Here is a 12,500-nt window from a genome sequence, read left to right as displayed (position 1 = left end):
TGTTCGGCGTATGGCCTTGAAATTTCCCAAAATAACTACTGATTTACGGGAATTTTATCAAGCTTATCATTGTCACCAATGAACCAATGAAGATGATTTACAGCTGGTAATAGCCTGTGCTAACTCAGAATTTCAATATCTTCTTCCGCCAGGACTGGATGTAATTTTCAGGCTGAACAAGTCCGTCACGTACCAGACGATTGTTGGATTTGGAGGGGCGTTTACGGACGCTGCTGCAATGAACATTCTCAACGTAACGAGTGGCGTTCAGAACAACCTTCTACAGTCATATTTCGGAGAGACGGGTAAATACGCGTCGCGCATCATGTGCGAAATTTGCGAGAACATTCTTCAGGACAAATCTTGATATACATATATCAGACGTTAATAATGACAAATGTTGTCGTGTTTTGTAATCGTTATTTGTAATCGTCATTTGTAAATGTCGTCATGTAATTGTTTGTCATTGTTAACCCTTGCATATGTAAATCTTATACAAATCTCGTGATCGTGCACCACCATGCACGCATTTCCACACGCGTGTCGCGTGATTTCAGGTATAGAGTACACGATCGGTAGGGTTCCGATGGGTGGATGCGATTTCTCCACGCGCAAGTATACGTACGACGACACGGAGGATGACTTTATGCTCTCGCATTTTTCCCTTGCCAGCGAGGACCTGGAATACAAAGTATGCGTGCGATTTTGAAAGGAATGCAGTGGATTAACCCGGACGATATCGAATTGGGTTAATTAAACGAAATAAACTCATTCTTAGTCGAAGTCCTCTATATATGATATAGGCCTACCTTTGAGCTTCGCTTATATAGCCCTACTCTGTTAGAAGAGTTGAGCGCTAAGTTTTGTGTTTGCGTGCATATGCGAGTGTACGCGTCTGTGCGTGCGCGCGCGTGTGTACGTGCGAGCGAGCGTGCGTGCATGTATGTGCACATGCGTGAGAATGTGCATATCCAATGTATTGCCAACGTCAAAAAACGATGTAGGTTTACTGTTGAAACAGAAAGTTTGTAGTTTAGTTTTTGCGGTCGCTATACACGCGTGTTTCATGGCCACTACACGCATGTTTCACGGTCGCTGCACGCGTGTTTTGCGGTCCGCCTCTCCTGTGCTTATAGCAGCCGATGCTACTATAATTAAGTGATCAAAATGGGTTGGCTTACAACTCTTGCAGATTCCTGTCATCAAGAGAGCACTGTCCATGTCGCGGTCCCCTATCCCGCTCTATGCGAGTCCGTGGAGTGCACCGGCATGGATGAAAACCAACAACGACCTCGCAGGTCAAGGGTCACTCAAGGGTCAGCCGGGCGGGCCTTACTACAAGACGTGGGCGAACTATTTTGTGAGGTACAAATTCTTTCGAGCCGTATCTATGTGCGCTGTAGCTGCTACAAGCCAACTACGGCAGGTAACGATGGCAGACCGTGGGCGTGCGCAAGATTGCAGTTTGAAACCTATAATCGTGTCAAACTCTTATCGAACCCGGATGGTATACCTATAAATTTTAGGCTTCATTGCTAGCCATAATATACCGTCGTAGCAGCTCTTGCATCATATTTCCCGCTTCAGGTTTCTTGACGAGTATGCCGCCAACGATGTACATTTCTGGGGAATTACGGCGCAAAATGAGCCGCTAGATGGCAGGATCAAGAACTTCTCGTTCAACGCGATGGCGTTCACTGCCGAACAGCAGAGAGACTTCATCGCCAGCGATCTCGGGCCGGCACTCGCTGCCGGCGGCTACGGAAAACTTAAACTAATGATACTCGACGATCAACGCCTCATGTTACCGCAGTGGGCAAGAGTGGTGAGAGAAAGAGTGTGAGAGAGAGAGAGAGAGAGAGAGCGGGAGGAAGAGAGGGGAAGAGGGGGAGAAAAAGGGGAGAAAAAAAAGGAGGGGAGAAGGGAGAGTAAAAGAGAGAGAGAGAGAGAGAGAGAGAGAGAGAGAGAGAGAGAGAGAGAGAGAGAGAGAGAGAGAGAGAGAGAGAGGAGAGGAGAGAGAGAGGAGAGAGGAGAGAGGAAGAGAGAGAGAGAGATGAGAGAGAGATGCGGAATAGGAGAGAAGATCATAGAGGTACGAAATAGAGGGAGAGAAGAGAGAGAGCAGGAGAGAGAGAGAGAGGAGAGAGAGAGAGAGAGAGAGAGAGAGAGAGAGAGAGAGAAAGGAGAGAGAAAAACAGAGAGCGAGGTACCTTCCCTGTAGCGTCAGGAGCGCGTGTTAGTCCCTCGCACTTGAACCAGGAACTGTCGTGCTGAAAGGTCTGGATCCCGTTGTCAGAAACAAAACGGGTATTAAGTAATATTAATCTTCTATATAAATTTTTCTGCTAACGGTCTATGAGTAAAGGCGACAACGTGCCCTTGGGCTGCATTGACACATTTACGCTCAACGACTTTGTTTCTCCTTCGCGCAGTGAATGTCTCACAGCCATTTTTCAATGTTGCATATTATTATTATACTGGCGTATCGTCAGAACATATTATGCATCGTAGTATAGTGTATATCGACACATATTTCATTTTAACACGCATATTATAGGCGCGTGTGCGCGTGTGTGTGCGCGTGCGTGCGTGCGTGCGTGCGTACGTGCATGCGTGCCTGTATATACCTTGTTCACTATTTCCCATCCTCAACATACAACCAGATTTAGCGATCCGTTTATATTGAATCCTTCTCGTCTTACAGGTCTTGTCCGATCCCGAGGCGGCCAAATTCGTGTCGGGCATAGCTGTCCACTGGTACATAGATTTTCTCGTCCCGGTCAGCATCCTCAGCGACACACATAAAGAATTCCCCGACACGTTCATTCTTGCCACAGAAGCTTGCAACGGGGACCTGCCGTGGGACATTCAGAAAGTCAAGCTCGGCAGTTGGAAGCGGGGCGAGAACTATGCACACAGCATTACCGAGGTAGGCCGACGACACACACGCACGCAATCACGCTGGCCCGCACGCATGGACTCACGCACGCCCGCCCGCACGCACGCACGCACGCACGCACGCACGCACGCACGCACGCTATCTCCATACGTAATTTGTACACACAATTAAACCTGTTGGCGGCCGCCTATATAGAATGGTCACCTGCCCAGTAAGGTCAATTTTGTCGGTCACCTTGAGTGGCCATTATACTGACAAGTTTGCCCGTATTTCTTTGGGCCGCGACGCCAGAAGCAATGTCCAGAAAGCAAGAGCAGTTTTAGTTGGCCGTGTTGACTTTTAATCCGGCTGTGTCGCACAATCCGGAGCACCTCCTTACATCGGCTCACCTCGTCTTTGATAAGTGTTCCCCGCTTTATCGGGGCCTCGGATAAACGGGCACAGGCTTAAACGACACGGAAAACCATCCTTACCGACTACGGTTTAGGTAGTACCGTAAAACTGCGCCGATGAGGCAGCACTCGCGTCTCACTCTCACGTAGAAAGCGCAGTGCTAGATTATACTAAACACCGTGAACATGCCACCGTATACTATGTACAACCAGTACTATATATACCGTGTGCTATCCATGCACGTTGTGATCAGGCTAAAATATTAGCCAGACCAGGGGCCAGTTGCGAGAAAGAAAATTAGTCTTTGAGCAAATGAGTTCCTTACGATGTTTCTGACAACGGGCCCAGGCAGCGATCGAGACTAACGTCAATACACAGTTCCTTCGATGTATGTCCAATCATTGGAGCTAGTTGGGGTAGTGAACGATTGGCGGTGGAGATGCAGAAGTTACTCTAAGCGAGTCAGACAGAATTAAGGGACGGAGAACTGCTTTCTCTAACCGCTCTAGCGTTGGATCGCATTGCGTCGCAATCTTAGATATCACTCCGATATCTGATCATTATCCATCTCACTCCGGTGACACTTTGAACGTGTATAAACCACCCCCAACCCAAACCAACGCCGTAATCTATGATATATATATATATATATCTCTCTCTTCACAAAATCTCGAGGCCATCCAGCCGACAGAACGTAATGCCATGCAACCCAAAATACCAAATCAGAAGTTATATTAATGTTTAACAACTATTCCAACATTATTTATTAATTAGAAACAAACTCGTCATTAGTTATGGTAAAAACTTCATACGTAGAAACTTACATAGATGTTCACGAATGCTTACTCTATAACATTGTCATATACATGCATTACATTTTTTTAATTTAAAATAATGTATAGGCTGCATATAAATATACATTTACATTCTTCCCTGTGAATATATTTACTTCCAACATTACAGCAATAAAGAACGAAATAAATAACCATTACTGGCAGACGATTCGATACTCCTATTTCATCTTCTGCATTCTGAGAAATAGATATTTATTAGTAACCGGTTCCATGACTTTTTCACACCAATGGTTCAGATAAAGATATGCTGATAATATGGATCACAACAGTCTTACTGACAAAACTTTTCCACGTGGCCCACAGCCCCTATAACCACGCATCCACCCTGTTCATGTTAGATTAACCCTTTCTACATTGATGTCTTGTCTTCTGCTTTTCCAGGATCTGAACAACTGGGCGATTGGATGGACAGACTGGAATCTGGCATTGAACACAAACGGTGGCCCGAACTGGGCGAAAAACTTTGTTGACAGTCCCATCATTGTAAACGCGGAGACGGACGAGTTCTACAAGCAGCCCACTTACTACGCGATTGGACACTTTAGGTGAGTATAACAGTTTACCAAACGCGTAGACACGAATTAGTTTTTCCGATAAGGCAGGAGCGACGTGACAGTGCTAGCTTCAGGTGATTATTACCGTTTACCAAACGTGCAAATACGAACTAGTTTTTACCGCGAGGTAGTAGTTAGTACTACAACATAACAGTGACTCCGGCATGAGATTTCGGGGCCCCGGGGGTGGGGCCGCTCTCGTGCGTTCACGCACCTCTCATGCGAGCAGAACCTCAAAGTCTGAGCTTCCCTCCGCCCTCCTGTCCTTCTTGCGCGCGACACGTAGGAACCACGTCGCGACGGCGAGCGTCGCCGCGTTGACGGGAAACGCGCGTATCATCGTCGCCACGTAGCCGCGCCAGAACATGCGCGCGCCCTCGGTGCGGTAGCTGTAGAAGATGCAGTGCATCACGCCCGTGTACGTGCGCGCTGTTACGCCGTCCGCCTGGTAGCGCGACTTCACGACGTCGATCGGGTACGTCACTGTCCATGACACCATGCCGCTGAGTCCGCCGGCGAGCAGCACGCCAAGCGGGCCGACCTTGTCGCTGTTGCCGCCGCCGAGCGCGCGGCACATCACCTCGTACGCGGTGAAGTAGACGCCGCAGCCGGGCGTCTCGCGCAGCAGCGTCGGCCAGAAGCCCTTGAAGAAGCCACGGCGCAGGCCGTCGGCGCGCGTCAGCTTGATCGCGCAGTCGACTGGGTTGCGGTAGACGGCCTGCCGCTTCCACGCGTAGCGGTAGTAAAACCATGCCGGCTTGCCCTGGCCCTGAATCTGCATGCGCGTCTTCGTGAGCTCCATCGGACTGAGGATTGCTGACTGCACGGCGCCGGCTGCCATGCCGGCAAGGAAGTGGCTCCGCAGCGAGTCGGGGTCGTCAAAACAACGTATCATGTTGCCGTAGATGCCAAACCCGATGGCGTTGATGAAGGCAACAGAGGCGAGGGGAGACGACATGCCCTTGTAAAGACCCATGATCTGCAGATTTGATAAAAAATTATTGCGCTGCAGGAGAGTCGCTCAATGATTGCAGGGTTTCATCTGCGTAACAGCATCTAGAAGCAACTGGTAACATAATATGTGAGAAATTGATTTACCTTTAAGCAGCCTTGTTGCTAAGTATGAAAATAATAGGAGCGAAAAGCTTTTTTTATATATATCATGTTATCATGAAATTACTAAACAAGATAGTTTTGATGAAAATTGTGGTAATTGTGGTAGAAAAATATGCATCCTATTTGTGAAAATAAGATAAATATCTGCTTATAAATTGTGAATTTTAACCGCAAACTAGATGGTTATTCTGACAATCGGACCTAAATCTGTTGTAAATATCACACTGGACTGTACAGTAGAGATGTCAGCATTGCATTAGATAGGGTGAAATTCGAAGCTCACTGTAATAAACATTTATTAATTTCACAGTGGCAATGATAACAATACAGTAGACAGGAGGCATTTTGAGAGCTCGCTGCAGTGTAGATCCATTAACAAATTACCTGATTATTATCATTCAATAGAACTCCATTGACCTCAGCAGGTACTATGTATACTGCTTACCGATTCTTTCTGAATGATTTGCTTAAAACAGTCCCACGTTCCGCTATACACGGGATGCAGTGCATGCTGTGTCTGGAGGCGAATCTGTAGCACAATGTATACTGTAAACATTAAAGCACAGTTAGCCGCCAAAGCCCCACAAACAGGATCTATCTCTGATAGTAACGTGACATGAGAAGTACGTGCCTTGGCTTATAATAATGGAACCAATTCATAGACATCGACTCACGCAATAAAAGCCAGCCATGGTTTTGGCTGAAGACATAATGCATCACAAATCGATCTGAGCTACTGGCTCAATGTCAAGGGTAGTTCAAAATATGTCTGCTTGCCATAACCTGAGGCTTGTTTTAAAACTGTTACTGGCTGAATTATTATTTTTCTCACCTACTCAGTTTTTTTCCTGCTGTGTTACTGTACATAAATTTAATAGTAATGCACTTGTGGGAATGCAAAAATAATGGGATTTGCTTTCTGAAATTTAGGAATGTAGCATTTCCCCACATTTTCTGATGAATGAATTCCTTATGAGGAAGTTTTTTTGGCTACAAACTGATCCTCTTAATTTTAAGATGTGGATTACTGGAACTGGCAACTTTTGGACCAGTCGTAGTAAGTAAGCCAGAATTTTACAACGAGGTGGTTAATGCGAGCGCACCAGGCATGAAGCTGCTGGCATGAGGGAGGGTTAGAAATTTGACGAAAATTAATGAAATCTGCCACTATCCTGAATGAATTTCCTTCAAACAAGGTTCAGATTCCTTTTTTATTTATTGTGGATCAGCCTAACATGTAAACTATTCTTCAGTAAACCTTACCTTAACAGTGTCGAAGGGATGACCAACCAAGACCCCAGCGCTACCTAAAATATAAAATATATATGGTATTATGTGGTTGGAGGGGGAAGTTTCGGCACCAAATCAATAATCACATACACCTGGTTGGATGATAATACTCTGCAGGTATATTCAAGTCTGGAGCCACACATAGTCAGGTATTTTTTTCCTACAGTATGATAACACTCTGCAGGGATTCAAGTCTCTACACATAGTCGGGCATTCCTCCCAGGATACAGTAGCACTATGAAAAGACACAATTTGCCGAGTTCACCTGCCAGCCAATGATCGAAACGCTGCAGGCTATACACACATATTAGGATATTGCAGGCAGCTCCACTCACCACCAAAGCAACCGGCAGCGAAGTCCCACACTGGATCCTTAATTTCAATCTTTACGGGCTGTATGCGGAATTCTGCGGGCAGATCGTGCTCCCTTAGCAGGTAGACGAGCGCCATATCCATGTCCCTCATGTTGGCAGGGGGCGCGTGGCACGACCCAGCTACACTGCAGGCCCGCCTGCACGCTGAGTCGTCCGCTTTGCTACCCCGTGGATCGGTCCGCTGCGATTCCTAGACGAAAGGAGGAGGGTGCTCGCAATTAACTTATCCATCGGAACGTCATGGGTGACCGGTACCGATGGCTGTCGTGTGTGTACAATACGCGATTACGTGTGGACTGCCGTACTCACGCCACCGCCGGTGCAGCACTACCGCTACGTGCAACAACGTACTATACTAGTATAGGATGCTTTTGCTTTCACACAATTGTGCATGGCTACCGCACACTCTCACTAGCAAAGAAAAATTATTGATTGTGTCTGCTATACAGTCATCCACCTTGGCACAGCTCTGCCACTCCAAGTTTCTGTGTATGTGTAAAGGGGGATGGTATATCAAACCACAGTCATTCCATATAATATCAGGAGTCTATCAATAGATCTATATTGATAGATTCCGGATAGTATAAACACACAATTAATAATCATGCAGAGTCATATAGCAATAATATTACACAGGCATGCAGCATCACAGTATATGTTGGTATAATTAATTCCAAAATATACGAGGCTCAGAGAATTTCACGAAACAGGAATGGAGCTATAGGGCATTAATGTGATCCATGGCTTAATTAAGACACTTGTACCGCCCAATCTTCTAGAACGTAATATATATTATATAAATATGAATGAAAATATTCCCATGAGTCATTTTAGTGTGGCAATTACAAACATACTTCACTTGTAGAAGGTGCAATCATATCAAGAGCTATTAAATAAATACCTCATTTATTAGGTATTTATTAGTGTAGTACGTGGCCTTAGGGGTGACCACACTGGATTTTTCCCACGCGCTGTGGTTAGCACGCGGAATATATTTGTGTCGGGATCATTTTTCGCTCCTACCGCGAAGGTAGGACGGTGATGCAGTAGCAGGAAAACCCAGAGTGAAATGAAGAAAATGAAGTCTTTAGATAGTATTTATACAACTGATGGATTTATTCATCATATATGGATAACATGAATAACACAACACTCACTGCACGTATCTCGAATATAGCCTATAGATATATATATAATATGTATTGCTCGTGCCACGTTTACGTTATCTCGTTAGGCGATTACACGTTTACTTCTCTTAGCTATTCTACAGGTTAATATTGTAGCCGTCTCTGTCTCTCCCAGTCGTGTGCTTCGCGGCTCGGCGCGAGTTCGTGGGTTGGCAGTGTGTCTCCCTGTCGTGTGTAGGCTATGGCTTCCTTAGTATAAGGTATACCTTCTCGGGCGTCGTCCTGCTTGTGCGAGGTTTTCCCTCCGACGGTGTGTGTGCGCTCTGGCTCGAGCGTGATCGTTCGTTCGTTCGTTCGCTCGTTCGTTCGTTTGCTCCTTCGTTCGTTCGTTCGTTCGTTCGTGGCCGTCCGAAGACTGACTCGTTGACTCGTGCGTTCGTGGCCGTCCAAAGACTGACTGATTTTACCATTGGATCTTGGCTGCTTATATAGGAGCCAGCGGTGACGTAGGATCCAGGCGGCGCCTCCCTGTCCCGTGCCTTGAGTGCCTGGCCGTTGTCCCCCCTCGCTTAACACGTGTACAGGTGATGCAACCCCCTTGTCTGCCACGTGCTCGGCTGGCGCCACCCTCTCGCCCGGCGCGTGTACGTGAGGGTGCAACTCCCTGACCTCCCACATCGGCTGGCGCCACCCTCTCGCCCGGCGCGTGTACGTGAGGGTGCAACTCCCTGACCTCCCACATCGGCTGGCGCCACCCTCTCGTAGGAAAACTTTCCACCTCTGTTGCGGTGGTTGGTCTCTGGTTGTATGACGTCATCCCCCCTGAACTCCACAACTCTTCACTCCCCCCTGAAATCTCCACATTAGCTCTTGATCATATCAATGCAACTCGACCTAGATAGAAACACGTACATGTATGCATGATGTAGCTTTCAAAAGTCGAATACACAATTGTAAACAAGTGCCGCGGAGCGACAGCGCTCATCTAACGTCTACTGCGGTGACTCTGTGGTGGAGTGGTGGGATTCTAGTAAACCCTGTTAGTCCCAAATGTGTTCACATACACGCTAAAACAGTGGAATGCACAGGGATGGTACCAGGAACCTGGAGGGAAGCTCAGACTTTGAGGTTCTGCTGGCATGAGAGGTGCGTGCATGAATGCACGAGAGCGGCCCCACCCCCGGGGCCCCGATATCTCATGCCGGAGTCACTGTTATGTTGTAGTACTAACTACTACCTCGCGGTAAAAACTAGTTCGTATTTGCACGTTTGGTAAACGGTAATAATCACCTGAAGCTAGCACTGTCACGTCGCTCCTGCCTTATCGGAAAAACTAATTCGTGTCTACGCGTTTGGTAAACTGTTATACTCACCTAAAGTGTCCAATCGCGTAGTAAGTGGGCTGCTTGTAGAACTCGTCCGTCTCCGCGTTTACAATGATGGGACTGTCAACAAAGTTTTTCGCCCAGTTCGGGCCACCGTTTGTGTTCAATGCCAGATTCCAGTCTGTCCATCCAATCGCCCAGTTGTTCAGATCCTGGAAAAGCAGAAGACAAGACATCAATGTAGAAAGGGTTAATCTAACATGAACAGGGTGGATGCGTGGTTATAGGGGCTGTGGGCCACGTGGAAAAGTTTTGTCAGTAAGACTGTTGTGATCCATATTATCAGCATATCTTTATCTGAACCATTGGTGTGAAAAAGTCATGGAACCGGTTACTAATAAATATCTATTTCTCAGAATGCAGAAGATGAAATAGGAGTATCGAATCGTCTGCCAGTAATGGTTATTTATTTCGTTCTTTATTGCTGTAATGTTGGAAGTAAATATATTCACAGGGAAGAATGTAAATGTATATTTATATGCAGCCTATACATTATTTTAAATTAAAAAAATGTAATGCATGTATATGACAATGTTATAGAGTAAGCATTCGTGAACATCTATGTAATTTTCTACGTATGAAGTTTTTACCATAACTAATGACGAGTTTGTTTCTAATTAATAAATAATGTTGGAATAGTTGTTAAACATTAATATAACTTCTGATTTGGTATTTTGGGTTGCATGGCATTACGTTCTGTCGGCTGGATGGCCTCGAGATTTTGTGAAGAGAGAGATGGTATTAAGTAATATTAATCTTCTATATAAATTTTTCTGCTAACGGTCTATGAGTAAAGGCGACAACGTGCCCTTGGGCTGCATTGACACATTTACGCTCAACGACTTTCGCTTTGTTTCTCCTTCGCGCAGTGAATGTCTCACAGCCATTTTTCAATGTTGCATATTATTATTATACTGGCGTATCGTCAGAACATATTATGCATCGTAGTATAGTATATATCGACACATCTTTCATTTTAACACGCATATTATAGGCGCGGTTGCGCGTGTGTGTGCGCGTGCGTGCATGCGTGCGTGTATATACCTTGCTCACTATTTCCCATCCTCAACATACAACCAGATTTAGCGATCCGTTTATATTGAATCCTTCTCGTCTTACAGGTCTTGTCCGATCCCGAGGCGGCCAAATTCGTGTCGGGCATAGCTATCCACTGGTACATAGATTTTCTCGTCCCGGTCAGCATCCTCAGCGACACACATAAAGAATTCCCCGACACGTTCATTCTTGCCACAGAAGCTTGCAACGGGGACCTGCCGTGGGACATTCAGAAAGTCAAGCTCGGCAGTTGGAAGCGGGGCGAGAACTATGCACACAGCATTACCGAGGTAGGCCGACGACACACACGCACGCAATCACGCTGGCCCGCACGCATGGACTCACGCAGGCTCGCATGCACGCACGCACGCACGCCCGCCCGCACGCACGCACGCACGCACGCACGCACGCACGCACGCTATCTCCATACGTAATTTGTACACACAATTAAACCTGTTGGCGGCCGCCTATATAGAATGGTCACCTGCCCAGTAAGGTCAATTTTGTCGGTCACCTTGAGTGGCCATTACTGACAAGTTTGCCTGTATTTCTTTGGGCCGCGACGCCAGAAGCAATGTCCAGAAAGCAAGAGCAGTTTTAGTTGGCCGTGTTGACTTTTAATCCTGCTGTGTCGCAGAATCCGGAGCACCTCCTTACATCGGCTCACCTCGTCTTTGATAAGTGTTCCCCGCTTTATCGGGGCCTCGGATAAACGGGCACAGGCTTAAACGACACGGAAAACCATCCTTACCGACTACGGTTTAGGTAGTACCGTAAAACTGCGCCGATGAGGCAGCACTCGCGTCTCACTCTCACGTAGAAAGCGCAGTGCTAGATTATACTAAACACCGTGAACATGCCACCGTATACTATGTACAACCAGTACTATATATACCGTCTGCTATCCATGCACGTTGTGATCAGGCTAAAATATTAGCCAGACCAGGGGCCAGTTGCGAGAAAGAAAATTAGTCTTTGAGCAAATGAGTTCCTTACGATGTACGATGCCCAGGCAGCGATCGAGACTAACGTCAATAGACAGTTCCTTTGATGTATGTCCAATCATTGGAGCTAGTTGGGGGTAGTGAACGATTGGCGGTGGAGATGCAGAAGTTACTCTAAGCGAGTCAGACAGAATTAAGGGACGGAGAACTGCTTTCTTTAACCGCTCTAGCGTTGGATCGCATTGCGTCGCAATCTTAGATATCAATCCGATATCTGATCATTATCCATCTCACTCGGGTGACACTTTGAACGTGTATAAACCACCCCCAACCCAAACCAACGCCGTAATCTATGATATATATATATAGTTTTGTTTCTGACAACGGGATCCAGACCTTTCAGCACGACAGTTCCTGGTTCAAGTGCGAGGGACTAACACGCGCTCCTGACGCTACAGGGAAGGTACCTCGCTCTCTCTGTTTTTCTCTCCTTTCTCTCTCTCTCTCT

The 12,500-nt window shown here is 46.6% G+C and overlaps 2 protein-coding genes across 3 annotated transcripts in view; one reads left to right on the top strand and one right to left on the bottom strand.

The window, feature by feature from the left end:
* The first annotated feature begins 223 nt into the window (after window positions 1–223).
* On the top strand, window positions 224–4,762 carry LOC106818033 (glucosylceramidase-like). The gene is made up of 6 exons (XM_014822748.1): window positions 224–305; window positions 558–691; window positions 1,193–1,365; window positions 1,588–1,825; window positions 2,705–2,929; window positions 4,528–4,762. The coding sequence occupies exons 1-6, from the start codon at window positions 239–241 to the stop codon at window positions 4,693–4,695; spliced, it is 1,005 nt and encodes a 334-aa protein (XP_014678234.1). The 5' UTR covers window positions 224–238; the 3' UTR covers window positions 4,696–4,762.
* Window positions 4,763–4,904: 142 nt separating this feature from the next.
* LOC106818032 (mitochondrial basic amino acids transporter-like) overlaps window positions 4,905–12,500 on the bottom strand; it is a 9,938-nt gene continuing 2,342 nt past the window's right edge. For both annotated transcript variants that reach the window (XM_014822747.1, XM_014822746.1), the window contains exons 2-5: window positions 7,442–7,670; window positions 7,080–7,123; window positions 6,262–6,345; window positions 4,905–5,679 (exon numbers count right to left, since the gene is read on the bottom strand). In XM_014822747.1, coding sequence (XP_014678233.1) covers window positions 4,918–5,679; window positions 6,262–6,345; window positions 7,080–7,123; window positions 7,442–7,571 — 1,020 coding nt within the window. In that variant the 5' untranslated portion in view covers window positions 7,572–7,670 and the 3' untranslated portion in view covers window positions 4,905–4,917. The remainder of the gene's footprint in view (window positions 5,680–6,261; window positions 6,346–7,079; window positions 7,124–7,441; window positions 7,671–12,500) is intronic.

Source organism: Priapulus caudatus, unplaced genomic scaffold (genome assembly GCF_000485595.1).
Source record: "Priapulus caudatus unplaced genomic scaffold, Priapulus_caudatus-5.0.1 Scaffold1986, whole genome shotgun sequence".
NCBI lineage: Eukaryota > Metazoa > Priapulida > Priapulimorpha > Priapulimorphida > Priapulidae > Priapulus > Priapulus caudatus.
The sequence above is the reverse complement of the archived record's forward strand: the minus strand, read 5'-3'. Positions and strand labels throughout refer to the sequence as shown.